General features: G+C 31.4%; 2 protein-coding genes across 3 annotated transcripts; one reads left to right on the top strand and one right to left on the bottom strand.

Annotated features, from left to right (window-relative positions):
• Positions 1–6,285: 6,285 nt before the first annotated feature.
• On the bottom strand, positions 6,286–8,066 carry LOC140813188 (protein transport protein Sec61 subunit beta-like). Of its 2 annotated transcripts, none has more exons than XM_073171656.1 (2): positions 7,908–8,066; positions 6,286–6,651 (listed from the first exon to the last, which is right to left on the bottom strand). In XM_073171656.1, exon 2 carries the CDS (start codon positions 6,647–6,649, stop codon positions 6,404–6,406), a length of 246 nt encoding a protein of 81 aa, XP_073027757.1. In that variant the 5' UTR covers positions 6,650–6,651; positions 7,908–8,066; the 3' UTR covers positions 6,286–6,403. The 2 variants fall into 2 exon arrangements, with proteins under 2 accessions (XP_073027757.1, XP_073027758.1); XM_073171657.1 differs by having other exon boundaries at positions 7,919–8,058.
• Positions 8,067–10,625: 2,559 nt separating this feature from the next.
• Positions 10,626–12,060, top strand: LOC140812469 (zinc finger protein ZAT9-like). The gene has a single exon (XM_073170736.1). It carries the CDS (start codon positions 10,796–10,798, stop codon positions 11,801–11,803), a length of 1,008 nt encoding a protein of 335 aa, XP_073026837.1. The 5' UTR covers positions 10,626–10,795; the 3' UTR covers positions 11,804–12,060.
• The last annotated feature ends 9,733 nt before the right edge of the window (positions 12,061–21,793 follow it).

Genomic DNA, 21,793 nt, shown 5'->3' with positions numbered 1-21,793 from the left:
TAATATTTAATATAATTTCTTTCAAAAAGTCCACAATTTATATACTCCAAGTAGATTTTGGAATCACGACTCCTTTGTCTAATGTCACCAAGATGTTACGTTAGTACGCTGATGTTTTATCAATTTCAAGTTTAAATATTTTTATGAATAGATTAAAATTGCAAAGAATGTTTTAATTGTTTGGATGAATGTGTACGACTCATATAAAACGATTTCACGAATATTTATATGAGAAATATATATAATTTTGTGTTGATGGATAGACCACAGGTTGCTTGTGGTTGGAGACAGGTGCGAGTGAGGCCTAGTATGGATGAAGTGAAAGGACAGTTTTGTCCTTCTTTAATTTATTATTTCCTTTTGTGAGACAGAAAGTTTGTACCTTCCAAAGAGCGTGAGGCACCGGTTCGTTTCTTTCATTGTCAAAAGGATGGCAATCAATTATTTTAATCGTGTCCACAGCACATGTATTGCATACTCAATCAATTCAGGTTCAAAAAAAATTTAAAATATTTTTTTTAGAAAAAAAAATTAATTTTATATATTTTTTGTTTTACGGTAAATTTAGTCCACTAATGTATATTTTTTTTTCTTAATTTTAATCTTTTTTCCATCGAAATAATGACATGAATCGTAGATTATATGTATATGTTATGTGCGATAGTATAATGTTAAACAATAAAACATTATATATTTCAAATATAAAAATGATTTATTTTAAAGTTGGGATACTTTAGAATTAAGATAAGAAATTGCGATCAACTTGGTATCATTAGTTGTCATGATAATGATAATAATTATACAGTTGGGATACAATTGTCGTTTAATCTTACTTAGTGGGAACTAAAAACATTAAAACCGCCGAGAATTTAAAGTACGGTGTTGTTTCACTACAAACCTTTTATTAAAGTCAACAAATCGTCATCACCATCATGGTAATTGATAAGGATGGGTATGTATGTGTATGTGTGAATATATATATATATACATATATATATATATATATATATGTGTTATACACACAAAAACTTGTGTGAGACGGTCTCACGAGTCATATTTTGTGAGACATATATCTTATTTGAGTCCTCCATGAAAAAATATTACTTTCAAACTATTAGTACATCAAATAATGAGAATAATTAATTATAACGTACGTGGAATGAAAGTTTAAGGATAATTATTTCCAAACTCGATATTTAATGAACGAGTGGGTTCTAATTAAGAATTTTTAAGAAGGAATAATTTAAAATTTAAGAAATAAAACGCTGGCCATGGTGAAAAGGAGATTATTTAACGTATGGAATTTGGTCTTAATTAATAATGATTAAAAAAAAGGTTGAATGATTCCATTCATAGGATTTACGATGTAGACCTTGCAATTTGAATTTATTTATTAATTTTAAATTAATAGTTTGAATTTAGTTGTAAATGATCAAATCTTTACTGTAATACACAACACACTGAACATAGGGATGACGCGATAAGCACAAAATGGGACCCAATAACTTTCATTAATGGGCCATTCACTTTTTACGAAATTTTATTTATTTAAAATAGTTGGTCTCAGTGTGAGACCGTCTCACGGATCTTAATCTGTGAGATGGGTCAACCCTACCCATATTCACAATACAGAGTAATACTCTTAGCATAATGTAGGACCGAGTGCTTACCGCTTTACCAATAGCTATAGCTAGTGGTAATGGTGCAACTCAAATCTTTTAAACTGCACAACAACACAAACACCATGGTTCGATCGCTCTACCAAGCAGGGACAATTATTGCACCCAACACATAAATAGTAATATTTTTTAATGGATGACCCAAATAAGAGATCCGTCTCACAAATACGACTCGTGAGACCGTCTCATACAAGTTTTTATCATTTAAAAAAGGAATTTATTTGATTTTTATATTTTTCATTACGAAGGATATACAAAGGTTTTTAATTATATTTTTAGAAACCAAATCAATATTGTTCACGTAGAGCATTCCACTTTTCAATTAATAAAATAGTGTTAAAAAAAATACATCAGAAATAAGGATCTTTTTATTTTATTTTAAATGAGTTACATGTGAATTATGTTATAAATATTTTGATATTGTGGAAACCGGTTAAGGATGCGCATCGATTTTTAGAATTATAATTTTTTCATATATTTAATAATTGAAATAGTAAAATCATAAAAACATTATCCATAATAACATTGGATGAATACTTAGGTATGGTCGGTACATGAGATACGAGAGAGATTGATAAATAATCATCTCTTATCCCACGTTTGGTACCTTTTTAAAAATCCCATGTGATAAATAATTTTATACGAGGATAAAATATCTCTTTTATGAGATGTGATAATTTTAATCTAATGATAAAAATACCACAAATGACTTAATTGTCCTCAATATATAAAAATTCTAAACTATATTTTTCTCTCATTTTACTTGTAGGTAGAAATTAAAATCAAATAAATATTTTTATTTATTTTTATATATTATATAATATGATAAATATATAAATGAACTCGAGATAATTATATAAATGATTTGCATAAATCTCAATAAAATTATTCTCAATTATCATAATATATAATATATAAAATTAGGTAAAAAAAAATAAATAAATCATGCAAGTAATGTCTGCGCATTAACATATAAGAAATATGAACTCAAGCAACAAATTTGAAATTATAAAATTTATTATGATTAGGTTAATTTTGTGATTACAATCTAATATATAAATTTAATCACTCTTATTAAAATCATACCAAACATTAAATACAATATCCTACATCTTATTTATCATTAACTTATCCTTATATTATACATCACATGTTTATTCTATCATGTGTACCAAATTATGTCTTAAGAAACAAATTATCATACTTAATTACATTAATTTACTCATATAATCAATAAATTTATTATTACATATTTAAAATCCTTAATTTAAAATTAATGGATTGCTACTTTGTAATATAATATCACCCCCTTGGTTCACTTGCATGTGGTGGCCCTTCATCTTTTGAAAAGAAAAAAATATCAAGAATTATGCACTTTAGGGGAAGCTTTGTTTGAAGAATGCAGCACCACCTTTGGGGAAACGGTGGACCCGATTGGTTCACTTTCAATCGGGCTTTTAAAGATTTTGTTGGTTCATAGGGCCTAATTTGACACCATAACCAAATGGGCCCATCGCGACAAAGATCGCGAAACACGGACTGTGTTATGGACCGTGGGATCACAAGATTGGATGCGCTCGTGGATGTGATGATGGAAGCTTCCAAATCTTTTTTATATAAAATATTGTATGTATACTTGAAAGGGACATTTTAATTTATATATATAATTTTGATATATTGTTTAATATTAATTAATAACTTAAATATTTTAAAAACAAATAATTGGATAAAAAGTTTGATAGGATCGGTTGAAGGATAATAATTGAGCTATAATAGCTCGGTCTTTAAAATATTGAATACCGATGAATTAAATCGATGTTGGTTTTCTAATTAAGTGGAAGATACTCAAAATAATTTTCCGTAGAAACCGCTTAAACATTTTGGTAAAACATTTAAGGCAAAAACTTGTATGAGACGGTTTCACGGTTCGTGTTTTGTGAGACATGTATTTTATTTGGGTCATTCATGAAAAAATATTACTTTTTATGCTAATAATATTACTTTTTATTGTGAATATCAGTATGGTTGACATGTCTCATAGATAAATATTCTGAGACCGTCTCACAAGAAACTTACTCAACATTTAAAAAATATGCAAGTTGAATGTGTAAAACGTTTTTGGTTGAATCATTTTATCAAACACTTGATATACAATATTTTGGTATTTGAAATACACATCAAATGCTTCAACAATTCATCTTAAAAACAATAGTAATAATAAGTAAATACGATAAATAAATAGATAATAATTTGTTTATGGATGTTCAGAGAGCCTGATTGAAACTCTTAAAACACTCTTAATTGTAGGCTGCAACCTCACAATCTGCATAATGCTTAATGTCTCTTATGTCAATATTACAAACACAATATTTAATATCTTTGTGTGAAGACTCACTCATCTAAACTTTGAAATTCAACTCTCATGTATATATGTGAGTGATTATGTATCCTCATACTTGAGCTTGTTCTCGTTCTAGCTAATTTCTTCTTGTAGATTGCTCATACTTTGAATCTCTTTCATAACTTACATTTGATCTTCAAGTTATTGTATTTATAGTCTTCAACACGGATATGAACGTTTGAAACAAGAATATGTCAATTATGAAAATTTATATATTGTTTCTGATATTGAAACATTCATTTCCACATTGCTTACCACTTTTCTCGAGCCTAACTGATTTCGATGTCTGCTGCCAGTTGGGCTCGTCAGCTAGACTGATCATTCAGTTGGGCTCGTCAGCTAGACTGAACTAAATTGATGAGGTATGCTGAGCTTATGCATAACTAGTTTCATCGTCATTTATCAGTATTTTAAATTTCAATTCAAACTTTCACTTGTGAAGATGATTTGTATCTTCTGAACTTCGTAAACATATTGAATCATTTTATTTGGATAACCGATTTGATCAGGCTGATCAAAATATCGTAATTGCTCATGTCCAACCGATCTTTTCTAAACAACCAAACTGACGAGCCTTGGCCCTTGCTGCCATCAGTTTGCTTAGTAATATCCGATTTTGCCCAACTGATGTGAAATACAACTTACCCATAATTGAGTTTTCTGTTTAGTGGTTTAAAAGCTGGTAATTTGCTTCACTGAACTGTGAGATATCGTTGAAAAACTCAAGCTCGTCAGATTTTCAGTTTGATTAAATTCAAGTTTCACATTTCATCTTCAGTTAACAACTTCACACTCGAGTAAAAATGTTAGAAACATAATAATTTTTTTTTGTTATCATCGAAATCAAGATTATTATAATTTCGGAACCCAACAAAATCTATGAACATGAATTATCACGTGCATGTATTGTTAGTTTGAATTAAAATCAATCGTAGTTAAATTAAAACCATTACAGAAATTTTTATTTCCCACACTAGGAAACATCATTTTCTTTTATTCTTTTTAATTACAAGTGGGGTGGGGGGGGGGGTGGGGGGGGGGGGGCACGGGGGGGACATCTCAATATATTGAGAAGCAACGTGACAACTGAGCCAATGGCTAATGACATGAACGTCATTTTCAATACAAGTGATCGATCTAAAGATCCCACCCATCATGTTAGGGGTGTGTAGTCCAGTTATTAGACCAATAATTGGTCATGAAATCGGACGGAGTTGAATGGAGCTTCCAGTTGGTTCAGCTAATTCGGGCTAATTGATTTTTTCATGAGATGTTAGACTTTCGAAATAATAGGATTTTAGAATAAACAATCTGCAGCCCAAATTCAATATATCCGTGGATAACAAAATATAGGAAGATTTGATAATGGGGAAAAACAAATAAAAGATTCAAACAGGCAGTAACAAAAATTCCCAGGCTATGTATACCAGTCTTCTCAAAACGTTACAGTTCGATTGCAGGTATATAAAAGAACTAGCTCGAGTCAAATACTACTGGAACTTGAATTTCCTTGGTCCGAAACTCAGAAACCAAAAATTTTGAGGAGATCCGATTCATTTTGTTCTAACTTAATTATCAAATTCTGTGGAACAAAAACTTGGATTATGACTCGTGTTCATGAGCTTGTTCGATATCACTTATATTATAAAGTATTCATAAGTATATTGAAGCCGGTGAACTACTGAGAATTTTATGCTTGATAGTGTATACTGAAGACATAATCTTTTGGTCGAATTCGATACTTTTGATTACTAACTGAAGAATATTTGAGCCAGCTCGACCCTTCGTAACTTAATAAAACGAGGCACGAGACAGTATCATTTTGTGCATGTACTCTAGTTGACATACTTGCGCTGTAATCAACAGTCTTCTCTCAGTTACTTCAGCTCTTGGCCATGCCCCTTCATGTGTATTTATATATCAAAACAAAGACGACTAATAGATCTTCAATTTACTGAAAATGGTAAAATAGGCATATACATTCGACTTTGATTCTATCCAATGAAGTTCAGAATAATTCTGATAAATTTAGGAACATCTATTAATTTAATGATATTCTAAATTTTCCATGTAAATTTTGCTTAGGTTGCAAAGAACATCTTAAATTTCAGTCGGAAATTTGATTAACTAAGGAGTGGCGTCCTTAATGCTCAATGGCTAATAGTATATCAGCAGCATGAGTTGAAACTTTTGAAAGAAAATGCAAAAGTATAAATTGGGCTGGTTCTTTTACATAACTTCAATAATTTATCAAAACAACACCTGGAAAAAAATAAACTTCTCCCAAATTTTTTCCATCCAAAAGTCACCACTCAGACATCATCTAATCTTTGCGAACGAAGTACAACTTACCCATAACATGAAGTATGGCAACGAAAGCTATGAAACCAATGCTCATTATAAGCACAACATTGGGAGAAATCTTGAGTCCTGGTGCGTCATCAGTGTAAAACTGGAGCATCGTCCCACTTGCACCACCAGAGGCTCCACTCCCTGTTCTCCTCCTACGAAGATTGGCTGCAGCAGCTGCTGCAGATCCTCTCTGGGGACCAGTTCCACCTGTGGCCATTTCTGCACCAAAGATTTCAATTCTCAAGAAAAAGGCATACTGCACTCCCATTACGAACAAGAAGCAAGGCCAAGCAAGCGCATATAAGCACAATAGCAGTTAAATAAAGGGGGCGTGAATAAATAAAAGCAGTTATTTAATAAAAGGGAAGCATGGGCATGTTTACGTCGCCAAACAAGTATATGCTTCGGGTAACGGAAATTTCGAGCAGGCATATGCTGGCAAACTAATGAACTAACACTCCGAAACAAAACGCAAACACACTACTGGCCGACAAACTTGTTCAAGGGGTGAAATTAATGGCTTCCAATGACAAAACTAGTATGATATGAAAAGTGTAATGTTCGTGGCTATCAAAAATCTCATATTCGTTCAAAAATATCCATGATACTCTCCAACAACTGTTAGAGACATTTTAAAGAGCAACAAACTGACATAATATGACTTTGTTTCCTATAAAAAAAACTAACATAATATGACTTTGTTTCCTATAAAAAAAAACTAACATAATATGACACATGTACAAGGCAAAATACGATATTCCGACATCACACTTGCTAAAAAAGGGTCAGAATGAAGAAAAAAAGAGCATACATTAGAGGCTTTGATACAATTAAACATTGGTTTGCAATGCATCATTCAGGTCTTCTAATTAACTCCCCCCATGCTGCTCACACAATGGTGTAACACACAATAGCTACCGCAAACTGAATTCTTTATCAATATATATTGTCTGAATCTCATTAACCGGAAAACGTATTACCATAAATGCCTAAAAGCAACTAAAATTCAACAACCGGGATGTAAGTTTAAAGCTTGAACTTTCATGCTCACACCACTACAGCTTCATGGGTGGGTCATATGAGGTCTTTATAGCAGCAAAAAATCATATACACAGATATATATTTCAGTATAATAGAAGAAAATCTATCAGATCAAACTGTAACAATCATCGCTCAAGTAGTTTTGACCGAAAAGTTAATTCAACGCAAAGTATTTGACCAAAGAATAATGTAGTGTACACAGTAATTTCATCGTCTCTAAACTCCAAATAGATCTTAATGCCCAGATCTCATGCTTCCAATCGAAACAAAAAGACAATTTTCTAGATCGGAATATGCAGTGTTCATCCAGATACCAAAAAAAAAGAAAGAACAAATCCCTTGCCCCATATGAATGAACAAATAAAACACCCATAAATTCACCGAATTACAATCAAGTATCGAATGAAAGAACAAATATTGTAGAATAAGCATACCAACAACCAACCGTTCGCGACAATTTAAAACTGAGAATTCAATTGATTTTACGCTCCTCTAGGGTTTTCGATTAGGATTCTTTCCTCTCGTCTTTATACCTCCGTCTATCTATACATCAATTTTCTAAAATACCCAGCTTTATATATCGTAAATACTTTGTATAATCGGAATACCAAAAAATATATAAAATTCTGTGTAACACTCCCAATGGGACACTTTTCTCAGATTTATTTAAATACTATTTTTTTTTTGGTGATTTCTTCCATTAAAGTAACTACGAATAAACTCACACTAATATATATATATATATATATATATATATATATATATATATATATATATGTAAAAATTTATGTGAGACTCTCACGGATTATATCTTGTGAGACAAATCTCTTATTTGAGTTATCGATGAAAAAAATATTATTTTTCATGCTAAGAGTATTACTTTTATTGTGAATATCGGTAGAGTTGATTCGTCTCACAAATAAAAATTCGTGAGACCGTCACACAAGATACCTATTCATATATATATATATATGTGTGTGTGTGTGTGTGAAAAATTTTGTTATAGTTTTAATTATTATTTGGATAAAAATAATATAATTATATTAAAACTTGTGTGAGAGAGTCTCACAAGTCGTATTTTATGAGATTGATCTCTTATTTGAGTCATCTATGAAAAAGTATTACTTCTTATGTTAAGAGTATTACTTTTTATTGTGAATATCGATAAAGTTGACTCGTCCCACAGATAAAGATTCGTGAGATCGTCTCACAAAAAACCTACTCTTATATTAAATATATGACTTGTAGAGATGATATTTGAATTTTTGGAAATTTAAATTCGATTAGATATTGTAATTGTTAATAAATTATATGAAAAACATTACTTATAGCATTTTTGTAGAAACTAATTGATGTCATAAAGTCGTACCACTAAGGCCTCGACCTTTATAATACGCGAATTTTCAGATTTTTAAAAGGAATTAGATAACAGAGTTATAAGTAAATTATACGAAAAACATTACTTACCTAAATGAATTTTTTTTACGAAAACAAATTTGTTTCACAAAATAAGATCACTAAGAATCCGAATATTTATTTATAATAATAAATATATAGATAATATGATATTACGTTAAATAAATTTTAAAAAAAACGTCATTTCAAACGCGATTTTAATTTATAAAAAAAATTAACATTTTACGTTAAAACTTCTCCGTGTCAAGTTTAGTGTCTTAAATACTAGGGCAAAGCATCATGCCATAGGATTTAAAAAATCTATAATATGGTATAATAAAGCTTTAATAACTTAAGTGTTGTACTTTCTTATTTAACTACCAATAAATACGTAATTTAAAAAACTAACTGTATTTATCTTTTCATTTATTTTTCTGAAAAAAATTAAATTAATTATTAATTTTAATTATTTTGAATCTTGAAGATACATGCATAAAAAAATAAATTACATTATAAAAATAGTAGGTCTTTTATGAGACGATCTGACGGATTTATATGCATAAAAAATAAAATACATTATAAAAATAGTATCGTAAAAAAATGTTCCAATCAAATTGAGAAACAAGGCTGAAAACTTGTCGACATATAAAAGTTTTTGAAATGGTTTTGAAATTAGGCCCTTGCAATGTATTGAGTTGGCTTGCTTCCTACCCGTTTCCCACCTCCAATCCAAACATTTCAACCAAAAAATTAACCAAAATCAATGCAAAATTTTATTAAAGTTCAACTCCAATTAATTCTACATTTATTATGCCCCCCATTAAGCAAGAATTTATTAAATGGGAAATGGCATTTTAGTCAAAGCCGGCATCGATCCCCAAACTCCATGCACTAAATATTGCTGGTCCTTTGTAAAATAGTAACCGAATTACAAGATTTGTAAATCGGATTAACTGCTTAATATGTTGCTTTAATTGAGCTTAATTACAATTAAGTTCAGTTATTATGGCTCCTTATTTTCATGATAAATCCAGCTTTTACTAAATATTGCCAGAAAATTAAACACTAAATATTAAAACTAAATACAACTTTTTTGACATTCCAAGGAAAAACATGTAATCCACACGAAAGTCAAAGGATTTTTAGGAAATTTAAGGGCGTGAAATTTAAAGTTTGCATGATACATTTGTATTGTCTATGCCTGCAAGCATCGTTTTTAATAAAGTTTTTTTCTTATTAATTAAACTCAAGTTGCCTTTGATATATATATATATAATAGCTTTTTTACCATTATTTTTCATATAAAATAAGTATGTATGTATATTGTTTGTGTACACGAATATTCTACGATATAATACAAAAAAATAATTATAATGGATTAATTTCTTCACATCAAATTTTGTTTTTAAGTTCATACTTTTTTTTTATAGCGTAAGTCTTCTGTGAGACGGTCTCACAAATCTTTATCTGTGAGACGTGTCAACCCTACCGATATTTACAACAAAAAGTAATACTCTTAGTATAAAAAATAATATTTTTCCATGGATGACCCAAATAAGATATTCTACCAACGAAATTGATCCGTGAGATCGTCTCATGAGAGTTTTTGGGTTTTTTTATATTTTTAATTTAAAGAAATAATAAAATTATTAATCTAATTTTACTACTAGTAATATTTATTTAGAGAGTTGAGATGTAACGAAGAATGTTATGTAGGGAAAAACGTAAACAACACTAATTTTACAGGTTTGCACATATATTCCCTGGGAAGGGGGAATGCTTGTCACCTACTCCTAATTCTACTTTCCCCTCACTTGTGAAAAACTTCAAATCTCTAACAATTCTCCACCATTTTCAACACACTCACTGCGTGTGGAAAAAAAGAAAGATTGAATACTTTTTTGCACTTTTCGCTGTATTTCTTGTGATGGAGGAGAAATACAGATGCAAACTTTGTTCCAGAAGCTTCATTAATGGAAGAGCTTTAGGCGGGCACATGAAATCTCACATGATGAATCTTTATGCAGCAAGAAAGGATCCTTTTGATTCAAAGATGAAATGTGCTCATGATGATTCTCATAATTCAAATTCAACATATTCTTCAACATCAGATGATGAAAATTATGATGAGGATTCGTCTTTTGATGCTGTGGGTTCTGTTGTTCTTGAAGATAGAGAAAGTGAAACAGATTCATCGAAGAAGAAGTACCCCAGTCGCAGAAGATCCAAGAGGGTTGGAAGATCAAGAACTTGTGATTTTGAAAGGATGGAAATGGAGGGTTTTTTCCAAGTTAAGAAATCGAAGTGTTTTGAAGAAGAGAAGGAAAAAAATGCTAGTATTCACTGTTCTTCATACGTGGAGAATGAACCAGTGAGTTCAATTTTAGACGCAACCTCAGAAGAAGATGTTGCTTATTGTTTGATCATGCTGTCCAAGGACAAGTGGGAAAGCGATCATAAACTTGAATATCGAGCTCGAATTCAGATAGAAAAAGAAAAGAGAAGTGAAGATGATTATTCAGAAGAATTTCAAAAGGTTACAAGGAGTAACAAAGTTAGAGGAAAGTATAAATGTCAAGCATGTGATAAATTGTTTAGGTCCTATCAAGCTCTTGGTGGGCACAGGGCAAGCCACAAGAAGATCGGGATGGAGACAGGGAGGAGCGAAAATTCCGGTGGTGGTTCAAAGGCCGCAGTGGTGTCCGAGGTGGCAGTCCTGCTGGAGGAGAAAGTACACGAGTGCCCTTTTTGCCCCAGAGTCTTTAAATCTGGGCAGGCACTTGGAGGCCATAAAAGAACACATTTTCTTGGAATTTCAAGAAATCATGTTGTGAAGAATACTACTGTCCCTTTAATGACGAAGCCATATTCAAGAGTTGGCAAAAATTTCAATATAGATCTTAATCTCCCAGCCCCATTTAACGACGACGACTAGATTAGTAAAAGCATGCATTCGATTATGTTTCTGATGCAGAATTACACCAACTGAATTAGATGGTTTTGATTAATCTTATTTTGGGTAAAATAAGAGATTGGTTTTTTAGTGGTGAAGTAGTGATCTTTAACTTACTTCTTGGATCAGGGGCATGCAATGTTTAGGAAAAAGAATGGTTTCTTTTCTTTTTCCCCCCTCCAATATAAACTGAAATTTTCTTTTACCAAGAATTATGTTCTTGTTACCGCAACAACAAAGCAAGGATTTTGATTGATATAATCTGATTACTTGAGTTGCAGAATGAACTTTAAATAACAATAACATGTTTTTGCCTAAATTTTGTGTTAAAGGACTGTTTGATTTGAAATTTGAGAATTAATTTATTTGCCTAGCTAAGTCAGAAAAATGGGAGGTTTATAGCAAAAAATGTTGCTTGGTTTTAGAAGTATTCGGCTGCTCATGCAGGAATAGTGAATAAAATAGTAGATAGTAAATGACTGCAACACATGCAAAGGGTAATCCTTGCTTATCAAATAAAAATATTTCAAATCTCTGATCTAATTTTTAGAATTATGTTTATTTTTGTTTTGAAGTAACGCAATAACCACAGCCAAGATTTACGAAGAAACCAATGAGAGATTAGTTTTCATATAAGACAAAAACTTGTGTGAGACGGTTTCACATGTAGTATTTTGTGAGATAAATATCTTATTTGGGTCATCCATGAAAAAATATTACTTTTTATGCTAAAAGTATTACTTTTAAATTTTAATGTGAATATCGATAGGGTTGACACGTCTCACAGATAAAGATTCGTGAGTCCGTCTCACAAGAGATATACATCTAATATAAAGGATTGTAATATATCCCTTGGTTTAACCAAATTTGGGTGACTTATTTGAATTGATTTTATTTTATTTTTAACAAAAATTTATTATTAGTTGTGCTAACTTAGAGTAGAAAGATTCACAGTATAATGATAATTGATGAGAAATAATATTTATCAACCATTAATTATGGTTCTGAGTTATGATTTCTGGTCAGCAACAAATTTTCAAAATACGAACAAATAGATGAAATTGTCCTAAAAATGTTTTGTGGTGGAAATAAGAATTCTCCAGTACTCAAATCTGGTGTGGTCGAAAGGTAGAAAAATATGAATGAAAGAAAATATAAGTAAATGACTAAACATGTATCTAATTATTTGTATCATCCTTCAATACTTGGACATATGTGTGTATGACACGATGTAACTTAATATGCAAAGATGTGCTTCTAGGGTTGTGCAAAATTGCGGTTAAATCGAGAAAACTGATTAAATCGATCGGAATCAAAATTTTGGTTAGGTTAATTGTTTTTTTAAATACCGGTCAAATTGGTTTCATCCGCTCGGTTTTGAATTTGAATGTAAAAAATCGGTTAAACCGAAATTTCATATATATAACTATTATTGAGGCCCGACTTTTTGCATTTTTTATTTCTTGGTATTAGGCTTTAACTATATCTAAAAAAAGTATCGAGCTTTAAACAAATGTCTGATTTTATTATTATGTCATTATAATTATTCAACAACTCATTACTTTATTTATTTTGTTGAGTGTTTAAATTTAATAAAATTAGATTATGAGTTAAAAAAACAATTTTTTTTAAAAAACATAGGTTATTTCGATTACCAGTTCGGTTAATCAGTTTCAATGGCTAAAATCGATTAGTTCGGTCCACACCGATTGCACACCCCATCTCTTATGAACCATTAAAACAACTTTCTATCTCATGGTTTCCTATACGTGTCGACCCTCATTGATCACCTTCATAAAATATCTAAAAATTGCATGGAGCTGATTCTGGAATTGGCCACTCGGACCAAACTCATCCTACTATACACTGTTATCTTGTTGGTAGTTAAGGGTTGGAGTGTTTGGGAGGTGACTTGAATAATTGTTTGAAATTTGGAACTCAGTCTATTGTTTGCACAATCACATTGTTGTTGGATCCAAATCATTTTTAGATGATATGTCTTGTCCAAGAAGGTTAAACGTGCTTTAATTAGAAGAAGCTCACATCCAATGAGAGATGCAAACTTTTGGCATTACGCTTGATTCTATATATTTAAGTTGATAGAAAAGCTCAATTGCAACCGTTCCTTTTTATTTTTTTGGTAAAAATTTGTGTGATACGGTTTCACGGACTGTATTTTGTGAGACTAATATCTTATTTGAATTATCCATGAAAAATTTATGCTAAGAACATTACTTTTTATTGTGAATATCGGTAAGATTGACTCGTATCACAAATAAATATTCGTGAGATCGTCTCATAGATAAAGATTCGCGAGACATACTTTTTTTTTTTTATTCATATGATGTTTGTTCAAGATAATTAAAATATATTATCCTTTGTCACTCTTGCTCTAGTAGTTTATTTTTTCATGCATCATTTCAAATTGGTTAGCCGAACCTTTCGTGCTACATTAAATAAAACAAGATAGTAAAAATATTATAAAATTTATGAGAAAAATCATATTTAATATAAAAAAATTTAATTATCAATATTCATATAAGTTTGTTTTATTATTTAAAGTTTAATACATTTTCTTCCTCAATAATATTTCAAAATTTTCATTATTTGATTAAACTAATATTTATAGATGTTAGTTTATGTTACACCAGGATTGTTTCTCATTTTATTCTACTTTTATTATATCATGTAATTATTCACATTTTTATAAAGAGTGAGTCTTATGTGAGACCGTCTCACGAATCTTAATCTGTGAGACGGGTCAACTTTAACTATTTTTACAATAAAAAGTAATACTCTTAACATAAAAAGTAACACTTTTTCATAGATGACCCAAATAAGAGATCCGTCTCACAAATACGACCCGTGAGATCGTCTCACACAAGTTTTTGTCTTTTATAAAAATTGACATATATATTGATAATATAAAGACTGATATCTCACTAATTCACTGTATTGTAAAAAGAAAAATAATCTTATCTATTTATAACCTGTAAAGCAACTATCTATCTATTCAATATAATGATGCAATAATAAGAAATTGACAGAATTTATTGGAGAATTTTTTTTTATTAAAAAAAAACTAAAATCTTTAATTTCATTATAATGGGAAGGTTATCCGATTGGAGATTGATATATATATATATATATATATCTAAAAGAGAGCATAATTCGTTTTTGGCCAGTTTGTGGCAAGTTGCCGGGAATTTCCATAACAAGTGTCATTAGCCTGTTCTTCCACCACACTACGTACAGAGACAATAGCAAGTGGGATGTGCTCCTCTCTCCATCGCAACACACACCTGCAGGTTACAGTTTCTGTTTGTTTCCTTCTTCCCTCTTCGTTTTCCTTTTGTCTTCCATTGTTTTGGAGCCTCCGTCTTCTCCTTTACACCATTGCACCGAGCAAATTCCAACAAAAAATTTGCTTGTTGTCTTCTCTGCCTCCTGCTTGTTGCAGTTTATCGGTTTTAACTCTGCTGCGGGGAACTTTGCTCTGGAGCCTCGGTCTTCGTCTTTCCACCATTGCACCACCACAACACCGCACTTCAGGTGGGTTTGCTTCTTTCTTTGCCTCATCATTTTCTTCTTTTCTTCCTATGTCTCGGTGAGCAAATTGCATGTTTCAAGACCTTGAAATCGGCTTCTAATTTCGCGTCTACCTCTTTCAAGATTTTGTTGTCGACGTTTCTTGACTCTTGTTTTACAACTTCAAACGCGTTGCTCTCGAAAAGCAAGAAATCCGCATTTTTTGCCAAGGAATCTTTTAAGTTATTGTAGCAAGCACTACGCGGTACATTAATAAAGTTCAATGTTGTTCTTTCGAGCATGAGTGATGAAAGCAGCGTTACCACATACCTTATCCCGTGACTCGGCCCTCAAGTGCCGGCTTCTACATCCACATCTGAATAACCTGGACCTATTGAAATGCAATCATCCCCTGTTTTGTAAAGCATTTTACGACTCAGTCGATTAATTCATATCAGTAATTCTTTGGTTCATTGAATTGTGCATCGATTTATGTATATGTGTGTCCGTGTGTGATTACCATTGCCTATGCCTGAGTTGTATATGCCAACAGATTTGGTGTTCACGATGTGTATTCCATCTGTGTTTGGGCTTAACTTAGGGGAAGAAATCGACATCTTCTCGACTAGGACACCTTGACATCCGTCGAATTTCATGTGAAACTGTGGGCTGTTTTGGATCCGCAAACCGGTCACCACCAAGCTCAAACTCATGAAAAACTGAATCAACTGAAAATATATGCAAATGAAATCAATTTCATTAGTTGTTAATCACCGCCCACAGAGGGGGATACAACTTAATTTCTTTGTATGTATGCATAATGTATATCACCACTTCTGGCCATTTCCTTCAATGCTCCCAGCTCCAGTGAAAGTCAAGCCGTCAAGATAGGCGGCATTAGCACCCCATCCACCTTCACAGGTACAATAATTAATAACATTCCCTTGTAATTACTTCGCATAGTGCACAATTTTTTATTCAAAATTCAACACCATTAGGAAACAACTATGATCTTACCTGAAAAATGTCCCCAGCTCACAGGGTCCAGGAAAAAATGGTTGAAGTAATAAGAAACACCTGATATGATGGGACCAGAACCACTACATTTTCCACTCAGCATGCCTCCTTCCATGCAGCTTTGAAGGCATCAGTGTCATCAGTATCTCCGTCTCCAACTACACCATAATCAGACACATTGAAAATGCAGCTCGTGCTCGAGAATTTCCCTGGTTGGTGAAGAGGCGAGTCGGCTGGAACAGTGGGAGATTGGTCCGGGAATAGGCTGGGGTAAGTTCGGGTGAAATTTCACTCTTTTGCTTCTTGTTCATGTGATTATGATGTCTCCCTCCATCCACATTGGCTAAATTTTGGATCAAGAATTGTACATTCAAGATCCGTAACACGAATAAGCAGTGTATGATTTCCATTGCGCACACAAGGCAAATGAACTAAGAAATTTGTGACATATGGCAGGATTATCTTTGTACATTTTTCTAAGACAGAGAGTGACTTATTGTGGGAATTTAATGCAACTTATTTTTTTCCTCTTCGTCATGAAGGAAAATTATTTAAGAAGATGAAAGCTTAAAGAAAGTGGTTGTCTTGTGTTGTGTTGTGTACATTAGCAACTGGCAAAATGGAAGTAGAGGTTAAATTTTATACTGAACAAGTTTATTTTTTGAATTCTCTAACATTAAGCAATGAAATCAAACATGATTTTAACCATTTTTAAAATTTATTATTTTTTGGAAAAAAATACACCCTCCTTATTTATATCAGTGTGTCTAACAAGTAGTTTACTTCAAATATTTAAAAATGAAGTACAAATTTACAGTCTTTTTTCCCCTTGTTTCCGTTGTGTAGAAGCATCGCAGTAAATGATTTTTTATATTAAAAAATCATTTTTCTTATTTTCCAAAGCATCTACTGTAAAATGTCAAAACCCGAACAAAGTGCTCGCGATCTAACTATTTTATGACCTTACGGAATGTATATAATATTGATCACTATTTATTAAATTCAACAAAACCAAATATAAATATGTATCTATTATCAAATATTAAATTGGATGAGAAGACGAGTACATAAAAACTCTTTTGAGAAAAAATATGATACCGAAAGTACCCTAAATTCGAGCTTATGCTCAAATGACAAATATTCAAATAGATACAATGAATATTTATACTTGTTATATTGTATATATTTTGTCGTTATTGTATTTTTCAGTGTTACGATAGCATTTCAGTAAAAAATTATTACAATTGAAACTATATTTAAGACTAAAGTCATAAATTCATCGATTACAAAATAAAAAATAAAACACCGAAAAATACTGACTAACGACAAAATTTATTAAAGCCTAAAATCGTAAATTCATCGATTATAAAATGAAAAATAAAAATTGTGTAAATTACGAATTTGAAAATGTAATTTTTCACGTAATGAGAAGACTAAACTTGATCATAATACGCGTTGAACTTTATGTTAGCAAACAAAACACTTATATTTTGGTGGAGTTACTATTACTATTTACTAATCCAGACATAAATAAGATTTAATAACTAACTCTTTCGAATTGTGATGATATATAGCGAGGGATCACTTTAGGTTGAGGTGTAAAAATTTACAATATTATTTAAAATTTTTGTAAAAAAAAAAAAATTTAAATATTGACATTTTTGTGAAAGTTATAAATGGAAGAAAAGTTAGGATATCGAGATAGTGATATGTTTTTTTTCCTTTGGATACAAAGGAATTTGCATTATGTAAATATGTGTGTGTGCGCTCAGGTGTGCGACTTTCCCAACTTCAATTCTACAAAGTAAACAAACTAAATAAATATATACATTTCCATATATGTAATATCATATTAAAACTATTAGCTCAAAAATCTACCTTAGATAATTATATATTAATATTGATTATATATAAAATTTATCAACTTTTTCAATTGTTCTAATTAATGCTTCTTATAACATAAACATATCAATCAATATTCCTTAAAGTATAGGTCATATGTAATTTTATATAATACATGTTGCATTCTTTATATAAAATTTTATATAATTCTATTATTTGTTGCTTCTTTCGAAGTTCATAGGTTGTTATCCACCCCTTTCTTATTAACCACACATGTATTGTTATTTTTACAATTAGCTAAGAACATGTATTTTTTTCATTACGAAAACATGCATACGTTTTCAAAAATACTCTATTTTTTATAACAATATTTATTTCATTGACATGTGACATGAACAAATGATGACTATCTTTATTTTTTAACATCACATGTGTCAGAAATACACCAAATGTTGTGATGACTCAGATTTGTGATTAAAAATTATAGCTTGTAATTTACCACCTGCCAACATGTACATATGACTAACCTGCTTTTATTACAATCGGCAAAAACAACCATGACATTAATTATAAATTATCTATGACTCAACACCTGTCATTTAATATATGAAAATTCACTTGACACCCTCTATCTTACCTTATAAACACTTATATGCTCAATTACCTGGAGCTTAACATACTTGCTATGTTATAATTTCTTAATACCCATCATTTGCTAATTACATGTTCAATACATCAACCAAATTCGATGGAAAACAATATTTACTGTACATGTATCGATTTTGGACAATTTCAATACAACTATCTACTTCAGAAAGAAGTTGAAGAATTAATAAGAAGATTTTACTCCAACTCAGTATATACAATCATCTTACGAAGAGTACTTAACATGGAATCAAAGCTCTTGCTCGTGCTAGACTGTGCAACAGACATTGAGACAACCCTAAATATCAACGAGCTCCATCAAAACAACCATGTACATTAAATGAATAATAAAACATTTATCGTATAGTATCGAAAATGCTTAGTATTAGTCCATATGTGTAGAAATATTATAAGTTTTAGATTATGCGTGATCAAATAAACGTATATGAAAACTGATCTCCATTTCGTTACTCTATGTGTTTACTTTTTATTTTTCTCATAATACATCAACCACCTCCATGTTAATTTCTTTTGCTTACATGTTATTGACATGCGTTTTCTTCTTAATATGAGTTCCAAACAATTTCTATTCATATACTTTGATTTCTTTTATTAATCTCTCGTTGTAATCATTTATTCAGCTGTCTTGTGAATTAAATTGATTTTCATGTTAAATATCTTAAAAACTCGAAGTTACAAAATTCATAAATACATCAACTAAATTCTAAAGTAAAAAAGTGTTATATCTATTGAAATCCTATCTACATTAACGAGTTTTCAAAGCTCTTTGATTACACTAAAATTTTAAATGCTCTTATCGATTGTTTAATGATTCATATTACAACTAATATTTAAGTTAAAGTTGTCACATTTGTAAATCGATTAACGTCAACCATGTCATTAAGTGTGGCACCCTTACAACCATTACCCTGCTTTAAATATGGATATTCTATTTTCGAATTTATAATAATCTATTTATGAAGTAGATCCATGATTAAATTTTAAGATGAACAAATACTTTATGTTCAATTTGAGACATGTTATTAAAATTCTCTTATTTGAACAGCAACTCAATCTTTTTCATAACTATTTTCAATTTTATAAATTCCTTGGGTTTTCATATTTTTTTTACTTTGTTAAGCACAATACCAACTTGAAATACTAATAGTATGACTACGGATATAAAAGAAAATAAAAAATTACTATACTCAAAATACTTATGGCCTTTAAAATTAAATTATTAAATAAGATATACACAAATATGAACACATGGTTAGTTGGTCTAGAGATAAATATAAATGCTCATATGACTACAAATTTGGGCAAGACACCTCAAGAATTGAGGTTCTCTTACCTAGTGTGTGTGTGTATATATATATATATATATATATATATATATATATATATATATTTTGAATTAGGAGACTAATTAGTTGTGATTGAATCAGATTTGGTGATATTATATTTGTTTAAAAGAAATTTATATATATCTATATATATATATTTTTTTTTTGAATTTGGAGACTAATTTTGTGATTGAATCAGATTTGGTGATATTATATTTGTTTAAAAGAAGTTTTTAGATAATATGAATAAACTTTTTCTACAAAAATCGTAATAAGTTTTTTGATTGACCAAAATTAATGTACGTAAATCACCGAAAAAAGTATTTTTACAACACAGGACGTACGCTGTAATAGACTAACGTTGTTCCATTTGTCCGGATCCTGAAATTCCAAACGCCGATGAATTCCAACCGGAATCTTGTCGATTCCCTCACTGCTCATATTTCTCTTTACCATTCCCAAATCCCGGAGCCAAACCAGAACCCGAACTCGAATCACCGGTCAGCTGTGCTCCGATGGTTCTCTTCTCTCTCGGTGCACCAGCGCCGCTCATTCCTGACAACCGTCGACCCCAATTTCATCAAAATCCTCCTTCAAATGCGACAGAAGATTCTATCCAGCGGCTCCGGCCGTTTCATCATTCTCCTAGACCTCCCCCAGAACGACGATTCGGCCCTGCCCACTCTCTGTTACCGGAAATCTGACGGTTTATTGCGGAGATTCTCCGAGTTCAATCACGCTGAACGGGCGATTCGTGATTCTGTGGAGCTGTTCAGCTCGGGAGAAGGGGCGGGAAACGAGAAAATTACTGGGTTTCTTCCTATTGATGCGATGACAGTGAGTGAGAATTTGGTGACTGACGGCTGTAAGTTTTTCCAGATTATGGATGAAGTCGCGGGAGGGGAGTTCTTGAGGGGTGGGGAGGAGGGGGAAATCGCGGGGGAGTGGGTGGAGCTGGGGTGGTTGAAGGGGAAGGGATATTATAGCTTGGAGGAGTTTGTTGTGAATAAAATGGAGGTTGCACTTAGGTTGGCTTGGATGAGTTGTAACAGTGGGAAGAAACGAGGTTTGAGGTTAAAGGAAAGATTGAGTGCTGCTGGCATGGCGGCGAATTTGTTTTGGAGGAAGAAAAGGTGTGTTGATTGGTGGGAGAAGCTGGATTGTTCAGTGAAAAAGAAAGTGTTTTGTGCTTACTTGGGAAAAGCCGCAAAGTCACTGGTATTTGTCGTGAAATTCTTTTTGAATCGTGTGTTTTTATCTTGTTTCTATGATTAATGTGGTGAATAAGTGGTGCGCAGGGCGATGAAACCTGCATGTGTAATAATATTCAGGCTACCATTTAATAGCTTTGTCGTGGAGTTAATTGGAAATAGTTTGGTGGTAGCTTGCAGCTTGCTTATTACATATTATTTTGTTTCTAATGTATTTCATATCATTGATATAGTAGGACAACTGTTGGTTACTTAATTGTGACATGAACAAAGTTTGGTTATGTGGACATCTGTTTTAGATGCTTACTTTGTTTATGCATTTCACTGTCTTGTAATTTTTGGCTTTTTGGGTGCGGTGATATGTATTGTTGTAAATCTCAGGT

This window comes from Primulina eburnea, chromosome 14 (genome assembly GCF_022965805.1).
Source record: "Primulina eburnea isolate SZY01 chromosome 14, ASM2296580v1, whole genome shotgun sequence".
NCBI classification, from domain to species: Eukaryota; Viridiplantae; Streptophyta; class Magnoliopsida; order Lamiales; family Gesneriaceae; genus Primulina; species Primulina eburnea.
The sequence above is the reverse complement of the archived record's forward strand: the minus strand, read 5'-3'. Positions and strand labels throughout refer to the sequence as shown.